At 40.5% G+C, this 27,826-nt stretch overlaps 1 protein-coding gene across 1 annotated transcript in view; it reads right to left on the bottom strand.

Annotated features, from left to right (window-relative positions):
• The window catches only part of TBCD (tubulin folding cofactor D), a 226,913-nt gene that overhangs the window by 107,330 nt on the left and 91,757 nt on the right, over positions 1-27,826 (bottom strand). Inside the window, exons 14-16 of the mRNA XM_019542712.1 lie at positions 21,180-21,336; positions 9,798-9,855; positions 597-626 (exon numbers count right to left, since the gene is read on the bottom strand). Coding sequence (XP_019398257.1) covers positions 597-626; positions 9,798-9,855; positions 21,180-21,336 — 245 coding nt within the window. The remainder of the gene's footprint in view (positions 1-596; positions 627-9,797; positions 9,856-21,179; positions 21,337-27,826) is intronic.

The following is a 27,826-nucleotide window of genomic DNA, read 5'->3' as shown; positions in this document are numbered from 1 at the left end:
TTTTTTTTTTTTTTTTACTCCACAGTAAAACTCAGACTCCTACACAACTAATAGATCTCTTGTGAAAATTCAGATGCTGGTTTAGGAAAGGCAGTATGATTTAACAGACAAAAGCAGAGAATTGGAAATCAGGAGTCTTGAGTTTCAGTCATAGCTATTCCACCAAACTGCTCTGAAGATATATGTAAGTTACTTAGCCATTCACACTATTTCAAGAAAACTCAATGATGTGGAAAATGCAAAAAAAATGCCTTACTTCTATCTTTACTTTAATAATATGATGATTTATAAGTTACGTTGTGTTTCTTTAGGCTAAGGTTGTGCTTTTTAGAAGGAATCTCAACTAGTCATAAAACTCATTTTTCCAGAACCAACGCTGTCAAAAATTCACAAGCAAGTTTAGGGAATAAAACACAAAAGAGCCTCCATTTAGATGATGAAAATGCATAATGAGTGTTTTAAGTGTTATCCAAATTTAGATGTTCTTTTACTTAATTCTACTGAAGATGGACTATTTAATTTTAATATTCTGAGCTGCGTATTACAATATCTCTTCAAGAAGTTTCATGAATGAAGATTCAGAAAAGTTACCATACCTGTCTTCCAACATTCTCCTGGAAGGCTGCCTAAGGAACAAAGAGAACAAACATACCAAATGAGTCAGGTTTGGTTTTTGATAAATACCAGATGAATTCAAAACATGCAGAAGTATAAATGAACCATGGCTTTAATCTTTTATATAAAAGTAAGCAGAGTTAGAGGAATAGGCCTCTGGAATAGTGGTTTGTTGAGTTTTTGGTCCCGCTTTATGTTCTAATGCTCTTAAAGCTCTACGCTGAATGGCAACAGCTTAAAAATACAAGTTTATTAAAACAGTCACAACCATAAAAGTTGTCTTTGGACATGTCTACACATGACCGTACAGCACCTTTGTTACTGCACCATCTGTATTTCCTTTTGGACGTACTACAAGATGGCACAGTAACGACCCATATTGCACCATGCCAATCGCACACGGTTATTTTTGGCTGCTACATCACCTTAAATGGGCTATAATGAGGAGCACGTTGCTATGGTGCCATAGTGGTGGCATCACAGTTTTGGCAATGGACACTACAGCACCATAGCATCTCGTGTAGATGCGCCCTTTGATTGCTAACACAGACCTCCATCATAGTAGAATTAAAAGGAAATTTGACCACAAATATGGTAATCAAAATAAAGACAGTTTGTTATTGTTTAACTGCTTCATCAAAGGATCCATCCTATGGTATCTAAAGTGTTCTGAGTTTCTTCAAAAAGAATCAGACAAATAAAATAGTTATCTCCTCTGTTTTGTCCTTTTTATTTAGAAAATGGTAACAGTAATATGTTTGGGATGCTACTGGTTTAACAGCATATTCTTCAGTAGAAAACATGGCTATTAGAAAGACAGGTATGAAAGCATATTAAAATACTAGTCTCTAAACTTGTAAAACTTGAGAACAAAATTCTTGTTCATTTCTTAATCCTGGCATTAAACAGACCCTCAAAAAGACAGAACTGACCTAATTAGTGTGCTACATCCTTACCTGTATCAAGGCAATTTATTATCCTGGGCTAAAAACCATGTTTATCCTTGGGCTGAATGTGCTCAGCTTTGAGTAGCATCAATACAGAAGGGAATAATAATTTACACATATATCTAGAATGGCAATTAACTCAAATTAGCCCCAAATATTGAGGGGAGGGGGACAGAAGGCAGCTGGAATGTTACTTCAGTACTTCACAGGTATTTAAGTGAGACAGCCAGCTTGTATGTCTGTAGAATCCCAAAATAAAAGGCATTGTTCCAGCACTGTATAGAACCCAAAAGAATATACTATTCTTTCAGTAGTGGATCCCCAGATCCCTACCACCTAGGTTTGATGCAGAACTTGCACTGTTGCACTTCTACATGGAATTTCTTTAATATTTCTCTTTACAAAATAAATTATTTTGTCTAAAAATATAAACATAAGTGCAAACAACAATAAAAAACATGTTCAAATGGAAGTATCATAATAATCTGAATGATAAAACCACTTTTCTGTAATGTCATTGTGCTTATAAAGAAAGTTTGCTGGGAGCATACAACAGTTCTCATCTGACAATGCGTGCAAAACAAACTGAGAAACTTAAGCTAAGAATACTGCAAGAAGAACCAAAAGATCATAAGAGCCACAAAGATAAATTAAACTCATGTTCAGTTCAATCGAAAAGGAACAGTAAATTCATAGCACTTTAATCCTACCACTGCCAGTTGTCTCCCCAGCAGTGCAGAGAGCACCCACATAAGGGACCTCCCACCTCTGAATGCTGCCAAAGCCCAACATCTGTAGGTTAGATACAAAGTTTTTGCAGGCTGAATCCAGCCCACAGGCTATAGGTTGCCAACCCCTACACAAAATGGATTCAACACTTCAACTAGTGACAGAAATTACACAAATTGGTCCAGGTGATTGGAAACCGCTTTAAGATAAACCTGGATGGATGAAGTATCACGCTTAGCTACTTTAGGTTAAATCGGTTTATTGAACTTCTGTCCTAGATCCCCTCCAGATTCAGGCCATCTGCTCCAGCAGAGGAGTGAGGTGTGCTCTAGCGCCCCCTGGCTTCTGGCTACTGCAGACGTGGCTGCATTTCTGGAATCAAAAAGTGTTCACTTGCTTACTAGTTCAATCTGCACAGTTTAAACTAACCTGTGAAAATTGAATCTATTCAGGTTCAGGCTATACTTAGCCTTGGCCAGCTGCATTATGGTTATCACATTTTTTTTTTTATGTTTTGGGAGGGGGGGGTTGAGTAAAAAGCATTCAGCTAATTCATCAGTATACCTGGCCAAATGTTATAACAGCAGGAACTGGGGATACCTGGGTTTTCAAAATATACACAAAGTACACAGTACTTGTTTCAAACTGCTAGAAAGTTTCATTTTACGTTTTTATTATATTTACCTGTGTACATAAGCACTGGTTTCAGACTACTGAAGTTTCATTTTATCATATTTAAGTAAGAGCCAATTGGCCAGCTGACTGTATGGATGAGTTTCTATTCAGTTCCATTCAGTCTGTATACTATAACGTAACTGTAAACTGATGAACAATGGAAAGGAGGAGTTGTTGTAAAACATTTAAAACTGAGTGTGAACATTTATTCAAGCCAGAATAAGTTTCCTTAGCATGCTATGATTTTACATTTTGCTACTGTTTTACCACTGCATTATCTCAGTTACTTCTAAATAAAAAAGTCATACAAATGAAAGATCTAATCAGTAGCTGAGTAAATTAGATGTGGTAGAACTATCCTTCCATCAAAGTAAAAGATTCCTTCTCTGATGAATAAACTGTTTTTACTAAATGGATTAATTTGGTAAACTGCAAAGAGATACCACATAATAAGGTAAAAACGTAGTAAGAGACTAGTAAACTTCCTGGCTTATTTATTGACTAGTTCTGTCTTCAGATAAGCATACAAAACTTCGACTTAATTCAGAACAAAACTGTTCATGTGTCTAAGGCAGTAATTCTCAAGCTTTCTAAACTCAAAGCACCCTTGGAAAAAACGCCAGTTCTTAGCTTTCATTTGTTTTTTTTGACTACAGAAGAATATTATAGCGTTTTTTTCCTGTTGCAAAGAACTCAGGAAGATCGCAAGTTAGAATGTTTTTAGTACTAAATACTCCTATTTGAAATCTCTGGGTTTATCTTGTGAATCGTGATGGCACAACTAACATGCTAACGTAGCAAGTGTAGACGAAACAGGGGCCCTAAATTGGAGTGATGGGTTTTTAAAAACACTGTTTCAATATAGGACGAGGTAAACCCCCATGCCATATACACCCATGTCTTACCTGCCTCTCCAGCAGCAGAGAAGGGAGGGCAAGCTGCTGGCAGATGGAGCAGTCCCTGGGCTGCAGGGAGTGGGGCTGGTGCTTCCCTCCACAGTTGCGGCAGCCCTCCCCCTAGGCGGCATCCATGCACAGGCACCCAGCTTGGGCAGTCCCAGGAGCCACCACAGCCACAGAGGGAAGGACTGGGTCCCCGGCGCAACTCATGCAAGCAGGCAAGCTCCAATGGGGGTGGAAAGAGATCAGGCTCAACACTTTTTTTTTTCTTCAGTGGAGCCTGCCTTCCCAGACTGCTGCCAGGCTGCCTGCACAGTCCCTGAGCTGCACGAAGTCTGGTGCTTCACTCCACGGCTGTAGAGCAACAAACTAAAACTGCTCGGAAGTTTTTTAGTTTGCTGCACCCCAAAGTAATTTAAGGCTCATTACGCTGCCAAATGTGCTACAGTGGCTGGAACTGATGTGCAATATGCCGCCAACTTGTGCAAACGCCAACACCATTAAAGCAGTGCAAAACCATTTAACCCACTTCAAAGTGTCATGCACGCATGCCCCTCATATCGTCTACACATGCTCATCATAGTGTGGCACCTTACAGCACCCATGAAAGGATCTTGTAGCAGTGAGAATCACTGAGCTAAGGGTAATGGCATGGTTGGATAACAAAGCTAGTCTAACGTGCCTATGAAAAATTGTTCTGCATATTACAGCACAAGGAATTAGAAATTATAAAACCAATTACAATTTGTAAAATATGTGAGAAACAAAAATTTCTTAGGGTGATATCTTTTATTGGATCAACTACATAGTTGGGATAGACAAGCTTTTGAAAGCAACACATTCTTTGTTAGGTCTCCTGACTTACACTACTAAAATGTCTTTAAAAATCATCCTTAGTTCTCCAGCTTTCAGCAAACCACTGAACAGCTATGAAATGTTCTTAGCTTACAGATTACATTTGGTTGAAATGACAATAGTCAGTTCACTGGATGGGAATGGCTACCAGATTCAGGGGGGAGTTAAATTGGTGTCATATTGAACCTACTTTCATTTGAACCACTTGTGGATGGGTATCCAAAAAAAGCTAATGGATACTTCTTTGCATGAACTTGCTCTTGTTAAGTCATGATTAAAGTAAAAGTAAAGAAAAAATGTTCAAAAAATTTCAAACAAAAGCCATAAAAATGGAAGTAAAGCCATATGTTATAGAAGAATGTTTTCTGGAAATGTATACTGGAGGGAAAAAATGGCATTCATTCCAATGGAATGCATTTTTTGAAATCTTATTTCAACTTCATATTTGGAATCCACCTGGCCACTGTCCATATTATTACATGTTCATTATAAAATAAGTTGTATTTTTCACTTCTTTTTAATAAAAGTTATGTTGGCACTTAACCGTATTTCTAGATTTCTATAAAATTTAGGTTTAAGTATTATAACATGGTATAAACCATCTGTGCCATGGCACTGTCGGTATCTGCCACTTTAAGGGTCAAGCCAAGCAGCCAGCTGGTGCTTAACTGCAGCAGCCATTTTTAGATTCATGGCTGCTTATGTAAACAGGGCAGTTCACTGCTGGCAGAGCAGGCAATAACATCGCCTGACTGCTAGACTAAATACAACATCCTGGAGGTAAGGGCAGGAGCTGTAGGGGATGGTTTGGAGGCTCCTGGTCCTGGGCATAACCTAAAACTGCACCCTGCTGGGAGTGGGTGGCCTGGTGGGGCTCCCTGTGGTGCGGGAGCCCCCAAGGAATGCCAGGCCAGTCATCACCCCAGTGAAAGGCGAGTAGGGGCACCTTAACCCCAGCCCTCAATTTTGGGTGGGCCATATTCCACTGCAGCAGAGTAGCCAGGTAAGCTTCTGGAGCTGCCTGAGCCTGCTGGGGAAGGGACACCACAGGGCCAGGCATGCTTCCAGAAGCACCTGAGCCAGGAATGGGGGACCCCAATCCCTAAGTGCAGGCAGGAGGCATAAATCCAACCGAGGGACTTGACTAGTCAATGCTGGGGCCAGGACCAGAAGAGTCAAAAGGGCCAGAGACCCACCATGAGGGATGCCCACGATAAACAAAGAAGCTTGGGGTCCTGACTGGCCTGAGATGGGGCCAGGGCTTACGGAAGCCGAAGGTCCCATGATTGGGAGCTGCAGCTAATGAGCGAAGGGGACCGTTGAGCCAACTGCCTGAGATGTCATCTGCGAGGCTTGTACCACAGTGTAGGGGTGGAACGGAGCCACAGATAGCTCCCCCCCATATCAGGATGAAAAATTGGCAGCCTCCTGCCTTAATTAACAACCTAATTAGTTACAACAAGACGTGGCAAGTGAGACAGGTGGGTGGCATGCCCAGAGGCAGGTGGGAAACTAGCTCTGTGGCTGGCAAGGGACCCCCACTTTGCCACACGATCTCCCTGCTAAATTATTTATCTCATTTTTATTTAACAATTTTGAAATAATGAGCTGCAAAAACAGACATTCTTCCTTGATATGCTTTTTTTTCCTTCACTTCTTCTAAAGTTTCCTAATTCAGTCACAGTTTTGTTCGCTCATATCTGACATCAAGCCAACCTGGGGCTTAAAAAGAGAAAAACAGACAGATACACATGTACAAATAAGTAACCAGACTGATGAGCACTCATCAGATAACTCTTTTTTTGAGGGAGAGGATAGTTCCTAATGGTCTGTTAGGAACTGGTAGGACTGTTGTTTGACATAGTCATTTTAAACACATACTCTCCATTATCTGCTGTTCCACTTACCTTTCAGTTCCCATCTGACCCATTTCCAACAACTAACATGGGTTTCTTTATTATCTTCTCTTCCTGCCTTCTTATTTCCCAAATGTCCCATTCCTCTGCTAAGGGCTTGGGGGGGAGGGGGGAATAAGTTGCCAAGTTGACATCAGGAACTTTAAAATTCCAAATGTCTAATACCAGTGGGGGAGAATTTCCAGGCTAATGCAGGAAACATCTTTGCCTCCCAAAGTTCAAAACAACTCTGGATGCATCCACCTCCACAGTGGTGAGGATGAATAAAAATATAAAAAACAGCATTCTAAGCAAGAGAGATCTGTAACATCCCACAGAAAGTTCCATGTGACTTCTCCTCAACTCACCAAGATGGGGACTGACCACAGACTAACAACATGCTTCTCACTGAATGTCTGAATGACCTTAACATGACTTCAAATAATTTCACTAAAGCACAAGAATATAAAAAGCAGTTGGCCAGCCGTTCTAGACAATTCCTTAGTTTGACCTAATGGGCTGATGTTAAAACAAACTAACATAGGGTTGAGCTTTTGTCCTCATCAAAACACATATTTATAAAGATATCTTTGTGACAGGTAACTTACCACCCTGTGCCCAGCTTTCAAAAGATTAACCCTGTACTACCTAATGCACCCTCTGCCCTTATGACTGTACTTACCATCTGCCTTTTACAGCAACTCTATGGGTAAAAACAGATACTGCCAAATAAAATGGAGCAGCTGATCTGCTTTATTGGGCAATGTGTTCCCCTTACCCAGGGATTCCCCCACATCCCTTGCTGCTCTGTTCCTCCTTGCTGGGACCTAAATCAACCCATGGCACATGAAGAAGCACAGGGCACTGTGTGTCCCAGTACAGAGGTGCATGACAGCATGGGACCCAGGGAATCCCCAGCACCCTGTACCTCCATGCTGGAACCTACATCAGATCCTGCAGTAACCCATGCTTCATGCAGATATACAAGTCAGCACATGACCCATCACAGAGGCATGGGGTGCTGGGAATTCCCCAGGTCCCACACTGCACTGTACCTCCACACTAAGATCCACATCAAGCCATACCTCCATATGAAGCGAAGCCCAGCAGAGGCACCAGCATGGAGGCACAGGACCACACAGGTCCCCACATGGAGGCACTCAGGATTCCCTGATTCCTGTGTCTCCATGCTGTGACATGCAGAGGCTTTCCCTGCTTGCCGAGACATATCCCTGGAGATCTTAGGGTAGGTCTCTGAAAGTGGGGGCCCCTAACTTTTCCTGATTACAGAGAGGTGCCCTGAGATTCCCTGGGGTGCATCTCTGTAAGTGGGGAAACTTGAACAGGTGCTCCTGGGGCTTGAGGGGCCCAATTTTGTCCATGAATTCACAGGGTATGCAGGATCATACTAAATTTGTTTCTGTGTAGTTTTGATTTCCAATTTTTTTTATCTGTGCTTTGCATAAAGAGGTTCTCTACTGCACACAACTGCAATACCACTGGATTGAGCTTGCCAGCCTGCCCCCAGCTCCACGTGTGCCAGCTGGATTCACATATCAGACCATGTCATCTGCCACACAGGGCTTTGGAAATGTGGCAGTGTTAATTGCTCCACTCCCCCAACAAAAAATTTCCAGACTTTTGGGAAGCCCCATGGACTGGGTCACATGGCTCCACAGGCCAGATCTGGCCCATGGGTCAGGGATTTAGCACCCAACCCTGGTCTAATATATTGCACTCTATGTGGGAATACATGCTCTGACTGCAGAAGATTAAACTAGGGCAGCTAATATAGCTGCCATTCACATGTTCCGAGATGACTCGGGCAGAAAGCCTATTATAATAGCATTTTATTTTCCACATTCACTGCTTTTTAGCTTTCAATTTAAGGTTACAATTTGATTGTAACCTATAACACCATAAACAGTTCAGGAGGCAGTTGTACAAGCAATTGATTAAATGGTTCAGGAGCCAGTTGTACAAGCAACTGATTCTCTTCCCTAGCGAAAATAATGCAACTTAAACAAGCGGCTTAAGCATTTACACACAGGGGAGCCAAAAGAGAGAAGAACGCTGTCAAGGCTTCTTCTGTGAGAAGTTCTGCTTCGCTGTGAAATTCATTTACCCACATTATTAAGCTCCTGGTTAAACTGCAAAGTACACCTTTGGTTTTTTGTGCATTTGGACAGAAGATTATTCACATATTGGAGACAATTGGATTCACTGATAAGCACTGTTGTATCTTTTGTGTTATATATATATAGACAGCCAGTTAAGTATGCCATTTTTTTTAACTTCTACCTGAGCTACTTTTTCTTTGTTTGCTTGGTTGAGGGTTTAAAAAACATGAGACTTCTTTCTTAGAGCAAAACTTTAAGGAAACATGAACAACCAAACTGAATTACACACACATTACTACATACTAAATTACATTCCTAACAAGTTCCTCCTCTCAAATATTACAACTTCCCCTTTACATGATTCCTTCTCCTTACATTAGCTATGCTTCCTACCTATCTTCTTGCCAACATTATAGTGTCCAGAGACGTTTTATAAAATGAATTTTTGTATTGATGGCTCTGCTTTCTAATCCCATCTAGATGTGTATATGGACGACATTCCTTGCCTTCTTATAACATTTTCAGTTTCCATGAACACATCTGAAGATTTTTATTTTTGTACTAATTTACTGCAGTTAGAACTTGACGGTTGACATGCAGGGGGAAAAAAAGCATGGTGGCATTATAAAGATTCAGTAGCATGTTTTATAGAGCCTTCCATGTATTATAGAGTCACAGAATAAAATGGGTCCGAGAAACATAGAAGGTAGGGCACATTTACATCTTACAGACTAACTAAATCAGAAAAGTATACAACAAGCTCTCATAACCAGCAGCTTACTTCATCAGATACTGTGAAGGGACACCTAGGACATATTACATTGCAGAGTGGAGGAGTGATAACAATAAGACAAATTTTAACTCTGGATTCATAATATAGTCTACAAGTATGTGTCTGTATTATTTTTAATATGTACTCAAGCCACATTATAATAATATTAAAATACTTTTTTACTCATAACATATACTTTTTGTTTAAATAATCCATCCCTATCCAATTAACTTGCATTGAAAGTAAACTGTAATTTTAATAAAGGAATAAATGAAACACTGTCAACTTACTGAGGCAGCTCTTCTGCAGTTAACATCACGATCAAACACTGCAGCTATTACCAAAGCACTGAGAAAGGAAAACACAGTGTATAAGTAATGAATGCATAAAGATTAATAATGTACAAGCAAAGCATCATAGTATTAAGCTTATATTAAATATTCAAGATTCCCTGGAAAAGGATGCTTAAATTATCTTAATAAAAATCAGAGTTGTAACTTGACATTTCCTTGTATTCAGTTAGGTATTTCCTTGGGCTGAAAACAGTTTTCCCTCAGTTATCTGTGGAAATGCAAGAGCTGTGACTGAGAACACCTAATGTCACTTTATATTGATCTGGGAAGACATACTACACTGTGACTACCCACCAGTACTGATACATTATTAAACATTTTTCAAATGTTTTCAGTTTTTTGTAGCATAAAATCATCCATACAAAATAAACAGCATGCTATTGCCTTTCCAGATTTTCTCTGTATATCTGGTCGATTCACAGTATAAAATCATCTCAATTTACATACTGACAATAAGACAACTTGAGTATTAGAAGATGTATACTAGGCCAACTAGCAATTTTAGGGGATGCACTTTCTACAGTATTATGAGGTTTCATATGCACAGGCCTGAAGTGTCTTATAATCCTCAGATGAAATGGAGTTATACACAGCTATATTTTAATGAGCTCTTTGGGGAGTGGCAATATGGAACAATCCAAAGACCTTTACCAATAGCTTAACTGCTGCATCTCTAGTAAGAGTGCAAAAACTAATTTACCACAGCTAAAATTATGCCAGGGATGGCCAACCTGTGACACCTACCACAAATGGCAGACATGGCCACTTTGTTGGCACATGGTAGATCCGGCAGGGAGCAGGAACAACAGCACAGATAAGGTGAGGAAGAAAATAGAGCAGACAGGGAGGAAAGAGCACAGTAACGCATCAGGAAGGAAAGAGAAGAACAAGGGATCAGGCAGAAGTGGGTCAGAGTGGATCTTGGGAAGGAGCTTTCCTTTGTGGCACACCAACCAAAAAGATTGGTCCCACCTTATGCAGAGGTAGTTATAATATTTCATAGTTCAAAGATAATCAAGTCTCCTCTCACACTGGCTAACCGATAGTAGGATAAACATTTACCACTGCAAAATGAAAACTCAGAAGCTGGTATACCCTGGCCGTTCTGATTAATGATCATTAGGCACCAGTCAGTCTGTCTATCTGAATCCATGGGGTGCTTAATTATGTTGCAACAAGAGTTATAACACCATTAACACTATGTCATTGTTTGCCGATTTCCAAACTTTTCAGTATTTTAATGTACAACCATCAATTACAGAAATATGTTTTTATTTTAAATGTGCTTTATACTACAGATGGTTTAGACATGTTAAAATACAACAAACTTAGGATTTCCAGATATTTTAAGAAAATAAAAGTTTTAAACAAATAAAAACAAAATTTTGTTTTTTAATAATGTCTCTAATTCAAATATCAAACAAGTCAGATATTTTCAGAAGACATCTCTACTGAGAGACTGTGAAGGACAAGACTGCACCCTAAAACAAAATAGTCCTGAGCAACTGATGACTCCTCTACATTTTTTCAGTAAAGCTTTGGCACAGGGCTATGCAGGAAGGTTTGAGTCAGTGAGATTATAACCATAAACATATTTTATAAAATACACTTCTTAAAATACTGTTTAGTAGTTATCACAAATATTCTAATATAATAAAGTGATTGGTCTGTCTGCCTGTACGTCCATAACACTTTTGGGCAACTGTGCATGTGCCGCCCAGAGGGCTGGCGGCAACTGCCTGTGGGGGCTCCACCTCCTCGGGCAGGGAAGGAGGTGCCACCACCTCAGGCAGGGAGGCGGGAGCCACTGCTCCACAGGAGGTGGCCAAGGCAGGGACAGGGCGGCAGGCAGGGGGGAGGGAGGAGCCGCTGCAGCCACCTCCTCAGGGAAAGGGAAGCTCTGTTGCTCTGCGGGAAGAGGCGGAGGCGGAAGCAGGTGGGAAGGAGGGAGGAGTCGCTGCCACCACTACTGCCACCGCTACTTCCTCAGGCAAAGGGAAGCTCTGCTGCTCCACAAAAGGAGGCAAAGGTGGGTGGGCTGGGGGAGGAAACTGCCACCACCTCCTCAGGCAGAGAGAAGCCCCCCTGCTCTGCAGAAGGAGGTAGAGGTGGGCAGGTGGGGGAAGAGACCCACTGCCATTGTTGCCACCTCAAGTGGAGGGAAGCCCCAGTGCTCCATGGGAGGAGGCAGAGGCGGCTGGGGGGGAGGGAGCCACCACAGCGTCAGGCAGAGAGAAACCCCACTGCTCCGCGGGAGGAAGCAAGGGCAGGCGGGTGGAGGAGAGGGAGCTGCCACCACTGCCGCCTCAGGCAGAGGGAAGACCCACTGCTCTGTAGAAGGAGGTGAAAATGGAGGTGGGAGGGAGGGAGGAGCTGCCGATGTGGCTTCCTCAGGCCGAGGGAAGCCCCACTGCTCCATGGGAGGAGGTGGAAGCAGGAGGCAGGGAGGGACCCACTGCTGCTTCCTCAGTCTGAGGGAAGCCCCACTGCTCTGCAGGAGGAAGTAGAGGTGGACAGGCAGGCAGGGGGGAGGATGCCACTGTGTTGTAGGCTAGAGGAGGACATGGCAGCAGTGGAGGGACTGTTTACAAGGCTGGCCCCAAAGGGTGGGGTGGGGAGGCATTTAAACACTCCCTTAAACTCTCCATCATTCATGACGGGCAATTGGCTAGTTTAAAATAAAACTACAAACTAATGCAAAAATATGCATCTTACAAAGCCCATGATTAAGAATTAACTACAAAGCAATCTGCCAAAAAGGGAGGAGTATTTACTATGAAACTAGCCTATTTATGCATGTGTATGTATTTGTACGTGTATATATATATATATATGTGGGAGGAGGGGGTCATGATTTTGCACCATTCAATGCCCTTTACCAGTAATAAAGACTGTTGTTTAAATCTGCCATATAACAAGAGAAGTGTAGAATATATCCTAGAAGATCTAGTCCACAGCTACGGTAACCTCCAGTATTCAATTAACTCATCTGAGAAATAATAACCTTTTTCCAGAAAACTATTTAAGCAAAAAATTATTCCTTACAAACTCAGAAACTCATCTTTACATTATTTATTGCCTCTAGGCAAAACAGGAAATATATACTGGCTGAAAAGTAAATCCAAAATAGCTACTGTTCCAGCAGAAGGATATTAATTTCACTAATAATGGGGTAACCATATGGGACTCTGGGAAATCCAAGACACTGCCTCCCTGCCACCCCCAGATCAGGGGCACTACTGCAAGCAGAGCAGCACGGTGCGTCACACAGGCAGGCAGCAGCAGTGGATGCCCACTCTCCTCCCTGGTGCACCATGTCACTCCACTCGCTCACGAGACTGCCCTGCACCCCTGCAATTCTGGAACTCTTGTTTTAAATTTTCACCACCTGGCCAGGACCAGCCTTCAAAATCAAAAAAGCAAAAGACACAAAATTAAGGGCAAAAATAGATAGCATGTTCAATATTTTTTCAAAATGGATATAAAATGTGTTGCACAAAGATAACTAAGAATATGTATTAAATATTTTCATAATATCATTTTTTCATGTAAGTTCAGTAGATGCCACAGGCATACTGTGTGGGCCTGAAACAGAATGAACTGATGTGCATAATAATGAGAGCAAAATTAAATGATTATATGATACTCTCTAGTAAGAGTTTGAAATATAAAAACTTTGGAATCCCCCTGACACAAAGGCCTCTTATTTTTCATCGATGTATTTTGGATTCTCTCTCTCTCTCACACACACACACACACTTTTTTCTTTTTTTAAAGAACCAATGACCGGTGAAAACCCTTCTAGACAAGAACTGCATCTACACAAATGTAAAGAAAATATAAAGAAAAATGTGCTGAGAAGTCAGAGAAGCATATTTCTGCTTCAGGTTTCCAGAAGTTTAATATGAACAAGGGCAAGTTCAAAGCCTTATTTAAAATCATGAAATATTTTGACAAACAAAAACTCAGAAATTAAAATCTACTGACTTTACAGTAGCACAGTTCTGTTGAGTGTCTGGCTTCTTAGCAAGTAAAAATATATGGAATTCATGATCACTTTTAACTGTTGTGCTCACAGTTTCAGCTTTTTCCATATAACAGTTGTATGCTACTCCTTTAAAGCCCATCAAACTGGGTTACTAAATTGTTCAAATAGAATTCATTTTAATTGAGTGCACACACAGTGTACTACTACTATAACATGCAGATTAGCAAGGAGAGCAATGTGTCTAAGATGAAACATGTTTAAGGCATCTACACCCGTCTGCTTTCATTGTGGGAGTTTATGTGATACTCCACCAGAATTTCCTAACATAAAGCAATCGTTCATGTCAAACAAAGTGGGATTTTTTTTTGTAAGCCAGGTAACGAAACATGTCTCGACTTGTTTGAAACTTTCCACACTTGACTTCTAATAGGTACAGCAAAGAATGACTTGCACCTTTGAGTCTCCAAGACACTTTTGTAGTTCCTTGAAGTATATTTAGCCTTTTGAGCAGGCCAGGCAGGAAAACAAATGACAGAAAAGTTATTTTAAGCACAGGCTGGCTCCCTCATATCATAAATTTAATTGCTTCCAGTGCAGTTTAGAAGGAGGCACATTCCATACCACCACACTATTGGGGTAGACCCTCCTCAGCCTATTCTGATCTCATTTCCCTTTCCTCCTGACCAGGTTAAAAGGGGTGAGGTTATACAGCCCATCAAAGCAGAGGAGATTTCAGGTCTCCCCCTTCTTATAAACACATAACCCACCAGCAAAATCCCAATCTCATTTGCCTCTGGGACCACTCCTTATAGCTTTTACCTGCACAAGACACTATTAATCCTATTTCAAGGAATCCAACTTTTCTTTCTGAAGCTATGGGGAGGGGGGGGGAAATCACTTAAACCTCTTGTCAATGTGTCCCAACAAGAAAAAACTGGTTTTGATTTTAAGAAGGGAATTGGCCAGACTAACAGCATCACAGAAGATACGATTCTCTTGCTACAACTAAGGGGAAGGAAGGTATTACAGCTAACAGAAGCAGAAGGGCTTTTGAAAAGCCTCAGTAAGGTTAAATACGAGGGGTAGAAGGGAGCACACTCAGGTGTGTCAATGAGCAAGCCCAATCCCCTCTGCTCCAGCCAATAAGCAGTGCCTGAAAAAGGGACAACTCCAATTCTTTAACACATCCTTTCACAATCCCTCAATCTGTTCCCCAGATCAACTATGTTATTAAAACTTACTAATTCCATTCAAAGTCTTCTATCATTCAAAAGATATTGTGACAATACTATTTTAGCTTAACTTCATGTACTATTAGGGAGAAATAAATGTCTTAGAACCTACAACTTTATTTCAATTCCAAGCAGACGGGGCATCAAGCTGGAATTTGATTCAACTGAATTCAGAAAGCATTTTTAAAAGACATTTTTCAATATTAGAGATTTGTAACAATTCTTCAGTGAAAAAAATCTAAATTTAAATCAGTATCAGCTACATTACATGAAAGCTACATAGATTTTAGTAAATAAATCTCTTGGTAAAAAAACTAGTAGGAATGCAAATAAAAAGACTGAATACATTGTCAGTAATTTTAAAAGGAAAATAGGGCACACCCTTTAAACTCATGAATCACATATAGCACAAAGCTTTACACTAGAGAAAAGCAAGACAAGCACTTGTGTACAACTCCCTTCTTAAGAAAGCATACAACAAATAGATTTTTTTGTACACAGAAGTTATTCTCAATGTTTCATCATGGCACAAGATGTAGCTCAGAGCAATACTTCAAATTTCCTTATTCTGCAGGACAATCTTGCCCTGGGGCAAGCTACATCAGTTTATCCAACAGCCACACCTTCCTTTTTTTCTCTCACCACAAACAACGCACCACCGCAGGGAAGGCAGAGTTGCCTGTACTCCCACACTGTGTGCACTACTTGTGTCATATAGCACAATGCTAAAGTGAGTGAAAATAGCTTGCACTTAGATCTCACCAGAATGAAAACGAATGCCAAGAAAAATTAATTTACTGACAGGTTGTGTCCTTTTCTTCAAGAAAATTAAGATTTATAACTAAGTAATAGTTTCGCATAGTTAAATACGTGCAGTGGGCTAGAACTGAAGAATTAAAATTACACAGTTTATACAAATAGTAGAAGTACTTTTTTTGCACTGCAGTTTTAAACAAACTGACAAAACAACTCTACTTCTGAGTGCATTGATTCTTAGCAGAAAATGCATTTACTTGATTTATTTTCCTAGGGAAACAAGAAAAGAATTATCCTTACAAAATTCATAGTTATTAAACTATATATAATTTCTACTTTCTTATCCACAAGACATAGTCAGTAGTTTTATTTATTTTTTAATCAAGCATTATAAACAGAGGGTAACACCCTTTTAGACAGTCTTACTTAGCACAAAATTTTTGATGCATAAAAATATTTTAGAAGGTAGGCAATCCTAAAAATCCAGGGGTTTACTTAATTTTTTATGATCATTTTACCAAGCATTTACTTTTTGTACTTCATGTGGGCTTGTAATTTGGACAGGAGAGGGAAGGCTTTTGAAACTAGTTAAACTGGACTTAAAAAAAACACACAACTACAATGACACCTGTGTTGGTTCAGATCCCAAATTAAAGGCAGAAAGGAAAATATAGCCAAGATAAATATTCAGGAAAGTGTGTTAGAATTCTGAGGCAAAGATTTTTTAACAGAGCTTTCCATTTGCCTGAAACTTCTGTTTGTCAAGAAGAATAGTATTGAGTTGGAATTCCAGATCTACTGATGCTTTCACATGCTTGCCATATCAATATTCTCTACAACTACCCATCTTAGAAGCAACACACGATGAACAAGAAGTCATAAATCAAAGATTTCTTTAAAGTAAAACAATACAATAAGATTAATATATTTTTGTCTTTAAAAAGTCTTGACACTGGTAAAAAATGGCATATTTACTCCTCTGTTCCTCCAAAAATAGATTCAGGATGGGAATAACAAAGTATGTTTCCCCTCCAAAGTCTAATTAATAGAGAGTAAACTTTTGTAAAAAGTTCTCTCATCAGTAGGTAAGATTTTTATCAGTTCTATCAACATTCTCTAATGGAAATGCTTGTTAAAAAAATTGGTAATATTTTCCCAACCAGCAAAAGAATTTCACTTTATAACCACTGTATCACAACCTAAATTGGAAGTAGGGCAAGAATGAGGTTCAGTTACCATGCTGCTTTACTCTGCTGAAACTCCAGACAAGAACATTAATTTGTGCCAAAAGTGATTCAGAGATGAAAAGAATCATCACTTAATTACATACCTGCTCAACAGCTTGTAGTTACTACCATACTTGCACTGAACTTGCTCTGCAACCACCACCACCTTGTCTTTCAAGCCTGATTCATATTATTCAATAACTTCTTACATGTCATAATACTGCTCTCAAGCATAACAGCATCTGAGCACCTCCAGCCAGCCAAAAAGACAGTGTTAAGAATGACAAAGGATGATGCTTCCCAATTTTATCAACATGGAAGACGGTTTCAGCAGCATATAATTGCATGCATTTGTAAAGATTCAACATTTTTAAATGTTAAGTTATACAATATATTGTTTTCCTGTAACAATTGTATTAGCTTGTTTTCTTATAGAGAAAAAGACTGTTTCCCCACTGTAATCAAATTAGAATGAATATCAAGTGCTTTGTTCTAAGATGCTGAGTTTTGCACCTTCAACACAGCAATAATTTGCATGTGGCTAAAAGTATGATACTCTTCTTTAAATAAAATAGTGACACACCTTGGGCTAGATTAAAAAATAAGTGTGTAGTCATTGGCTTGCTGATACACTCAGTGAAACCATGTGTCATAATGTATTTGAATATGTTCTGCTACCTAATGCCCTCAGAGGGAACTTCACTGCAAAGCGCTCAAACTATCTATACTCAGAAAAATGAAGCGGCCAATGCAACTATAAGAAACTTTTAATATAAATTTATTACAGGACAAATACAGGCTGAAGTATCATTCTGCTATGCTAGTATATTCTACTTACATGCAAATAGATATAGCCTATCAATGATCAAACCACACCAGACCTAAGGAATTTCTACAGCATCTCCCTATTCAGCTGAGAACGTAGCAATACTGTGATTCGATGTTAACACTAGAGGACTGAAGGTCAAAAGGCTGGGCAAATAGAATTTGCTTGGCCTCATGTCAATGAATAACACACGTAGCATCTTTCAAACAGCTTTGTGATATCAAAGGAAAAGCATAAACAGATGATCTCTGAATGGAGAGTCTGCATCCTACATATAGAGCCAGATTACCATGGTAAAGTAAAGGAGAGAATGAGCAAATTGTGTGTCACATGAAGCATTACAGATACGAGAACAATATAAGAAAGGAGAATTGACAGCTCAGAAGTTATGGCATTAGAGTTCTTAGCACTGGTAAGGCCTCACCTGGTATAGTATGTCCAGTTTTGGGTGACACATTTAAAGAAGAACATGGGCATTTTGGAAAGAGCACAGCACAGAGCAACAAAAATGCTTAGGGGCCTGGAAGGCAAGACTTGAGGAAAGTCTGAAACAACTACGATTATTTAGCCAGGAAAAAGACAACTGACAGGGAATTTGCTAAAAGTCTTCAAATACATGAAGGGTGATAACAGAGAGAATGGAGATGGGCTTTTCTCCATGATCAGAGCCAACAGAACTAAAAGCAATGGCCTCAAGCTGCAGCAGGGGAAAATTTAGGTTGGAAGTTAGGAGGGACTTTCTGACTATGAAAGGGTTTCAAGCTTTGGAACAAGCTACCTAGAAAGAGTGTGGAATCTCCATCCTTCGAAGTTTTCAAGAGCAGGTAGGAGAGACTGGCTGGGATGGTTTAGTCAGGGATGATCCTGCCTTGAGCAGGGAGCCGAACTAAATGACCTTGTGAGGTCCTTTCCAGCTCTATTTTCCTATGATCCTACAATTATTATTCCTCCAGTTTCATTAAAGCAAGAGCAAAACAGTTTTAGATAGAAGTATAACTTCAGACATTTCATCAATTTTTGTAAAAATAAACCAGAATGAATCTCATAACCAATCAAAGAGTCACTACATAAAGACACTGATGAAGTTTGTAACAGGTTTAATTATAAAGGATGGAAAATAGGAATTTTTTACCTAGATCACTCTAAAAAAATAATCCTGGTTGTTAGGCAGTGCTTAGTGACATGCCCCCAATATCAGTAAAAGCAGAACCCCCCCCCCCGCTGAGTCACTACAACCAAGCATGCATCTGGAAAGTGAAAGAGAACCAGCAGCTTCTTCCTTAGATTCATGGAGTGGTGCACTTATGGAGGAAGCAGCAGGAGGAGGGTCTATTTCCCAAATCTAGAACAGCTTATCAGTTCCACTTTTCTTGCACTGAACTCCAAAAGACTTCATAGCTGCTTGGAGTCATGTTTTTCCAGAACTGAAAACAGAACGGGTAGAGAAAGAGAGTACAGAAGGCTCCTAATCAAGCATTACTAGGAACCAATTCCTCCACAGTGTTTCCTTATGGATTTCTTTGAATTTATTCTTTATTTTTAAAGTGACAGGTAAACAAATGAAAATGGAAGCATTACACATAATAAGTAATTATTTGGTCCCTGTTTTGAAAAGGCATTAACTGTACCCTTTGAAAAAACCTGTAAGGAAATATATATTTTAATGATGATCATAAACCTAGGAGATTTTGTTTAAAACGTTTTCTTTTTCCAGGGCTAAAGTTATATTACACTATTTTTATACCTCAATTGAGACTCTGGGTACAATTTCTAGTACCATAAAAACTTCACTATAGAACCTTATTTCAAAAATTTTAATTTTAATTAAAACCCCCCTAAAAATCTGTTCTTCACAGTGTAGAGATAAGAATCGTTAAACTTTTCACAACTTGGGTAGCTTCATTCATATCACCCAAGTTAAATGAGCATTTTTAAGGGAGATTATATAGTCCCTTGTGAGAGGGGAGGCAAAAGCCCCCCCCCAACATGGCCACAGACCCCTCCCAACAAGCCCCGATACTTACCACAGGGAAGGAGACAAGCGGCAGCTGCAGGGAAATGTCCATGCAGGCTCAGCAGTTCAGAGCTGCCTGAGCCTACGAATCAGCGAGCTCTGGGGGTGGGGCCATGGAGGAACGCGGGCTACCCAAAGAGCAGCAGGAAGAGAAATCAGCGGGAGAGAGGGAGAGGCACAGCATGCCAGCTGAGAGACGCAGGTGGCAGAGCCAGGTGGCCCCAAGCGCAGGGAAGGAAGCCTGGCTGACAGAGCAAGGGATCCGGGCTCTGGGAGCCAAGGATCACTAGAGAGCTGCAGCAGGGAGAAGTGGTTCTCCATTACCAGCCCGAACTGAGCCACAACCACAGCAGGGAACTCAGGTACTGCAGCAGGGAGGGACAACAAGCTATGGCTTAGCCCCACGGCCAACCTGGTGAAGAGGGAGGAACAGGCGGCAGCTGCATCAAAGCCCTACGGAGAAGTGGCAAGCACCACCAGATGGTAGGACCAGGAGTGATTAGCTCCTAGTCAGAGGGATCCTGGGAGTCAGAATCCTGGGTGCCTGTTGGCAGACATCGAACACCTTTTTCAGTTAAGAATTAGCCTAAGTTTCTGTTATCCCAGGCCGGGGCAGGTTTAGTTTACCCAAAAGCTGATCCAGAGACCAGGGATCAACTCGAGAAAAACTGACGGTTGGAAAGGCCTGACCCAGGTCAAGGCAGGTAATGTGGATGAGAACAGATCAGTCCAAGGATGACTGCAGGGAGTATCTTCCCAGGCCGTGGATGTGGTAAGGGTGGGGTAAAGGGGAGGTTTGGATCCCCATGAAGAAATACCAGGGTCAAGTCCCCTTTTGGGACCACCGACAGTGAACTGCCTCCCCATCAATCAACATAAAAGGCGTGGCAGGCAAGTAGGGGCGGTGCCCAAAACCATCTAGGTGGCCCCAGGGTACAGTCTTACCCTGACGTTGCTAGGGAACAAGGTGCTGACCAGAAGAGGACCGAAGCCTTACAACACCTACCAGCAACATCCCTTTACAGGATATCTTATTCTCGAGCAAAATGATTCAGAAAATATTTCTGAAAAGGTTGCCTAAAAGGTTTTGGCTGTGTAGTATCAGAACATTACAATATTAGACTCTCTCTAATAGCACTCTTCTATTTACTACATTACCTAAAGAAAAAATTCACTGCAAATTTACTGTGCCGGGCAGCCATGTGAAGCAGTGTCATGTATTTGAGAGCACTGCTACCTGGCACAGTAAGTAAAGTATTTTCCCCATAGAAACTTACCTTGAAATTTGATTAATAAATGGTTTCAGTTCTAAGGGATCATAGGCACGAGCAAAGGCCCAGGAAACATAGCATGCTGCATCTCTCACGTTGGAACCCACACTGCAAGCTCCCCTCTTCTCATCATATGTCAATGCCTTTAAAATCACAGGAATAACTGTGAAATAAGAAATACACAAAAGAATTAGGACTATTATAGCTAAGGAAAATACAAAGCTATTCAATGTTAAGTTTTAAATGAAAATCTATATGAAAAGGTGCATATTTGCTTATGCTCAGTAAAAATTAACAAAATGCTGCTCTTAGTAGATATGAGCTATTATTTAAAAGCTAATTTAACAAACAGGGATTTGATTTAACACATTTGCTTCTTGCCTCATAGCCTATGTTTCTTTTCTTAGCCCTCTATAGCTGTACTTCAGTGATCTCACACCTGAAGAAAAGTACATAGAAGGCAACACCCCAGATTAGCAAAGATTTAAAAATAATGTACATATATACTAATGTGTCCTCATAAGGAATATCTTGCACTGTCCCAACCATCCTCCTAGAAAGAGCCTGTTGAAAAAATGAAAAAAATACAGCAGGAAGCTGTTACAAGAACAAAAGTACTTGAAATTTTTTCGGCTTCTTACATTGCTGACAGAGAAATACTTGATAAAAAATATTTATACATTTGGGAGTCTTATCCTCTTTCCAAAAAAAAAAAAAAAGGACACAAAAATTGCTAGTCTTAAAAAGTAAAATGCTCCTATAATGGCAAAAGCTTTCAAAATATAGCTCCTTTTGAAATTTCAAAAAACAATGTGCATATTTTTAACAGTTCATGCAAACTATAATTCAAAAATAGGTGCTACAAGAGGTAACATGGATTTTTAGTTGAGGCATATAAAACAGGAGGCATTCTCCATTTTGAGATACGCTGTCAGTCTTACCTGAAACCATCCATCACCGCCCATGCACTGTAGTAAAAGTCACCCAAGGTTAAAATAGTACATGCCTGAATATTTTGCCTTGGGACACCTTACATGGGACAATCCTCATACTACTGAGGTTACATTTTTTGATCGGCTGGTTTTGAGGTATGTCACAAATCAAAGACATTTCAGCTTAATATTACCAATGCTTCAGTGATGTAACTGACTTCTTGTAGCATTTCAGCACTGGATAGGATACTCAATCAAGCTATCGAACCCTTAAGAGTGAACACAAGAAACAATGGAAAACTTTGTCCACTTTTAGGAAGCATCATTTGTGCTGGGAGCAGAGGGGCTGGGCAGAATCAGTGGTGCGTGTGGTAACCAAAAGCAGCTACAGGACAACCAGGGCTATATCTGCAAAGCCCTCACATACCTTCTGACACTGATGGCCACGTAAACTGGGGCCCAACTTCAGCAGTAGGCCAGACCCTCATATTCACCCCTGCAACTTCCAGTAGGCTACCGGGATAGAGCTGCTCTGCAGGCCAGATCTGGCCCAGAGACTGTACATTTGACATCCATGCTCTAAAGCTACAGAATTACTAAAACTGATGGCAAGCAGCCTTACAAGGAGGACATTATACAGATAAATTCTACATTGTACTTTTCTCTTCCTACCACTAGACTTGCTTAGGTTTGGATTTAATTATCTGTTTTCCATCAAAATACTGATTCAGCTAGATTCTAAAGGCGCTATTTATTTTTACTATAAAAATGTGGAACTGGGGCAGTTGTCTCTTGCTGGCATTTCAGTTCAAGTCGCCCCTGTTCTTAAAATTGCTTCTAAGAAATATCGACCGTGAGGCAGTCAATTAAGTCTTGTGGGAACCACTCATGAGGATTCTGACGATCAAATAAGTTACCAATGCCAACTTGTAAAATGATCCATGATTCTTTAGCTCTAATAGCATAGTATCTTTTCACTCAAGCAGCATATAAGAAGGACACAGAAGTATCTGGTGATTAAATGGCAGAGGGATCTAGCAGCATGTATTTTATGCTTTATTCTAACATTTATAGAAGCTATATGGATGTACTTATATTGTTTACAGAATGGGGTGGTCATTCACAAAGCTAACAAGTTTTGTCTTGCTTTCAATTCTGGCAGAGATATTCAGGACACTGGCAGCTAACAATTAGGAAGCTGTCTTTCTAGCTTCTAAATTAGCTTCACTAGAAAAAAAAGAGGTAGACACAACACAGTATTTAATTAACTTTCTGAACTTCAGTGATGGGAATTTTGGTTTTTTGGTTGTTGTTTATTAACTGACAAACGACTACAAGTTTTAAGTCATGGAGTGGTAGATTCCCTTAAGATCCTTTTCCCTCTACTGTTTAAGAAGGGCAGGGAACAGTTACAAGTAGCAGCTCAAGAGCTCAGTGCTTCTGTTACAGACTGTGGGAATGAGTAAAATTCTTGGAAATTTGATCCAAAATAGCCTGATTTTGGTGACTCTGAAGATAACTTTTACAGGGGTTTTAGGACAAGAAATTGCTTAAGAACAATTCTGAGGCAAGTATAGATTATAGGGATGCTGAATCAATTATTCTTGTAAGCAGTACAAAACTACTGGTGATTTCTTCATATTTATTTGTAGCTCTAAATAATTATCAAAGGCAGTCACAGATAAGTAAGTGCCCGTTTGATCCGTTTTTATATCTCTAAGGGGCCCTCTACACGTGCAGATAAAGACACAATGAGATCTAATTCATGATTCATACAATCATACCTCCCTGCCATGCCACATATGCATGGCAGGAGGTGTGATTGTGGGATTACATATTAGCTCCCGTCACATCTTACTGCTGGTGCAGGGGGAGCCTGGGATCACCAGCTCCCACAGGTGCAAGCCCCATAGCTGACAGGGCTTAGCAGGCTTGCTTGGGGGGCAGAATTCTTTGCATTCGCCCTGCTGCAAGCCCCAAAGACAATGTGGGCTGTGGGGCCCACAGAGGAGCCAGCACCAGGAAAACTGCCCCCACTGCGAGCATTATCAGCTGACAGGCTCGCAGTGGAGCTTATAGCGGAAAGAATGCTGCCCCTGCTGTGAGCCTCCTGAGATGTGGGGCTTGCAGTGGCAGCAGCGGGGAGAATGTGGCCCCTGCTGTGAGCCTCAGGAGGTGCAGAGTTGTAAGCAGGAGCAGCAGTGAGAATGCTGCCACCACTGCGAGCCTTGTGAGATGCAGGGCTTGCAGTAGTAGTGGAGTTCCACCATGCTGGCCCCGCTGCAATGCTCAGAGAGGGGGTGGCAGGGAGAACACTGCCCCCACTGGGAACCTCATCAGGTGTGGGGCTTGCAGCAGCAGCAGCATTCCCCAGACAGGACAGCCTTTAAGTAAAAATCTAAGTTTCAGGGCTTGAGATCCCCACCACAAGGAAATTTGGAAGTGATTATGCATCTTTTCTAAAATGTACTGCTTCTGCATTATGTATAGGAGACAAATCACAACGCTTGGACAGTTCACAGGCCCTAACTCCCCCGTTCTCCAGGACGAGGGAGGCTTCTGAGTTCCTCTGAACGAAACCTTTCACACAGTTCCAGTAACACACTGACAAACATTGTCAAATATATAATTTTCCCTGGCGGGCTTACTTTTGGCAACTGCAGTAGTATATTTTAAATGCACTCTTCCCAAGATGTCATGTAACTCAATAAACTAATATTGCCTGAAGAAAAAACAGCCTCCCGGGGAAACAGAACTAAATCTAATTCTCAAACCTCTCTGTCATATTAGATTTACAGATAGCTCTTTTTCTGAAATAAAAACATGGGTCTGGAGATCTTTACACGGATCAAGCAAAGTATTTGGTTGTTTAATTATCTTTGCATTTACTTGGATAACATGAGGAAAACTCAATAGTAAATAAATATCAATTAATAGCTAATCATTTTGAGATTTAACTTAATCACCACTGCAGAAAAGCCACAATAATGGGAAAGGAATATGTTACATTTTAAAATAAAACTGATTTTCATCTAGTAAACAAAGCAAATATAGTCAGAATATTTATGGTGTACCCATTATGCCCACAAACATTATATAAAACCATTATACTATCCCTATTCAGGGGGAAATGGTATAGCAAAAATGATATTTTGGCATTTTCTTTACCATTTCTGAAAAAAAATACAATAAAAGCTTTAAAAAAATGCAGCCAAACTTGTTTTGAAAAATGCTGCATTAACTGGTGAAAAAATGGAATTAGCTGGTTCTACAGGAATACTGAAACAACTCCCAGAGGCAGTTTTACAAACCTGCTGCAAATTTCCTTCAAAAGAGACTGATTACCCTAACTAATTCAGCCACTTGTGGTAATATGTCCTCTCCTTCCATCTCAAGGAGAGTCTTAACATGATTCTTCAATACCTATAATGTGTAGAGAGAAAAACTCAGAGATTTCAGTCTGGAAAAATATGCAAATAGTTTCAACACCAGGCAAGGTGAGTGGGGCACCAAGCCTGGCCACCAGCTATGAGGGGATGCCAGAATCTTTGGCTCCCTTGGGAGTCTTTGCCGCACAGAAGCAGCCTGCACTGCCCTGCCTGGCCACAGGAGCCGGGCAGGCCAGCACTGCACTAAGCAGTGGATCTGGGGGGAAGGTAGCAAGTGCCCTCCCTGCCCCCGAGCAGCCTCTGCCAGAGCCAGTGCCCTATACCCAATACATACTTAATTCAGGGGCAGGGGAAGAGAGGGAAGAAACAAGGTGCCAGGGTCGGTTCTCAGGGAGCCTGGCTATGGTGCTGCTGCTCTGAGCACAGCCGATGCGCTGCTACAGCAATGGCAGCAGCAGCAGCCCACAAAGGTAAGTCTTCCCTTCCCCTCACCCTTGTCCCCACCTCCCCTGCTTCAGCAATGGTCAGCACACCTCATGCCCCAACCTCCAGCACTCAATTAGCTGACTATGCCTCTTGAGTCTCAGTGTTGTCACTGGAATGCTGAGAGTGAAAATAGTAAAATAACCTGCTTATGGTCAAATAAAAAGTATGTATTAGTTTATAGGAATACAGTGTAATCAGAGCTAAGTGTTTTATACTCCAATTCCATAAATCTTTCCACTTTTTGGTGTAAAGTAACATGCAATCCCACTCCAGTTCAACAAGATTATCCCTGTGCTTCATTATTAAAAGTCAAACACAATTAGGTCAAGCTGCATAACAAATTTTAGGGGTGGCACTAGGGATATGCCTACACCAAAAGGACTCTTCTGGGATTCAACAGTAAAGTATGACACACCCACTTTACACATGCTAAAGTTTTAAACAGTGGTCATGTAACCACCTTTAGGCAGTGCTGGGCACTGGATACTACCTAAGGATCATGAACACTAAGGCAAAATAAAATTAAAAAAAAAAACACACACATGGAAAGGGACAACATATTGTAGCTACACATTTAGGTAGGTAGCAACCAAATTGTAACATCAAGGATTTGGGATAGGTAGGTGGAAACTGTTATCACATTTTCTAAATATCTTAAAAATTATTTATTTAAAACCTACTGCATAATCTTTTTCTCAGATGTAAACAGATAAGGTTTATGCTCTCACAGAGCAGTAAAACGCAATCTACAGCTTCACAAGAAGCTACTGTACTTGCTCTATGACATTATTTCAATTCATTATGATATTTAACTGTCAAAAATTACTATCGTCACGCTGCTGTATATATGGTTACCTTACTCCCATTTTTTATACATACCAAAAAATTATATTAACCTAAAACTGACTGTTCCTGAAAAAATTAACAGCTCCTTAAAGACATTTTAAAGGAAAAATTAAATGAAAAATGAAGATTGATTAGAAATGCAGAAGTCAGTTAGCCAAATCCTGTTTTGGAAAACTAGTAATATGTTAATTTATTTTGAGCAGCTGAACAAATATTTTGGACATAATTTCTTCTAAATTTAAAAAAAGGTTATTGTTATTAAAATGCATGTTATCCAAACAAGATAATAAACAGCATCCACTCTCAATTTAATTATTAAGACTATATCCACCTGCTGAGTTCAGAGAACATTCAAGAAAATACAGTCACCTCTGCCTGTAGCCTAGAGGTATTAATAAGCACCTGCTACACTCCACCCTACCTTACCTAACGACATAACTGCAGGTTGCAACAGATGACTTTGCTCAAGTCCTGTAAAAATAGAGAAACAACTTCTGACTTCCGTGTTGACAAACCTCAGACACTTCGCTCTCATATACTGGGTATGAAAACAAATACCCAGAGGATATTTAGCTTTCTAAATACAGGTGATTAGAATACTATTTAGAACAATTTTTAACTGATGATTTTAAAACACTTGAAAATATATTAATTAAACACACACTTTTTAGGGAGATTAAACATTTCACTCTAATCAGGACTCTGGTGCTGGTATTCATAAGAAACACACTGGTTTAAAAGTGATCTATGCATACGTCAAACACAGTAAGTGGCATCAAGATATACAAGTGTCTCTTTACCATGACTGTCGCATATAGAGAAGTTACTAGGACACTGAGCTTTCCATTTAAAGTAAAAGTAAAATCAGTTCAAAATGGCTGCTCAATATCAGGTAAGTCAGGATGGTGGGTGGTCTAGCAGGTGGTTGGGGGTCCAGCAGGCTGAAGGGGATTGGGGGTCTGCCAGGGGATGAGGGGCCAGACACAACCCATGTGTGGGG

This window comes from Crocodylus porosus, unplaced genomic scaffold, assembly GCF_001723895.1.
Source record: "Crocodylus porosus isolate Cpor-Errol unplaced genomic scaffold, CroPor_comp1, whole genome shotgun sequence".
Taxonomy (NCBI): domain Eukaryota; kingdom Metazoa; phylum Chordata; order Crocodylia; family Crocodylidae; genus Crocodylus; species Crocodylus porosus.
Note: the sequence above shows the minus strand (reverse complement) of the source record. Positions and strands in the feature narration are given on the sequence as shown.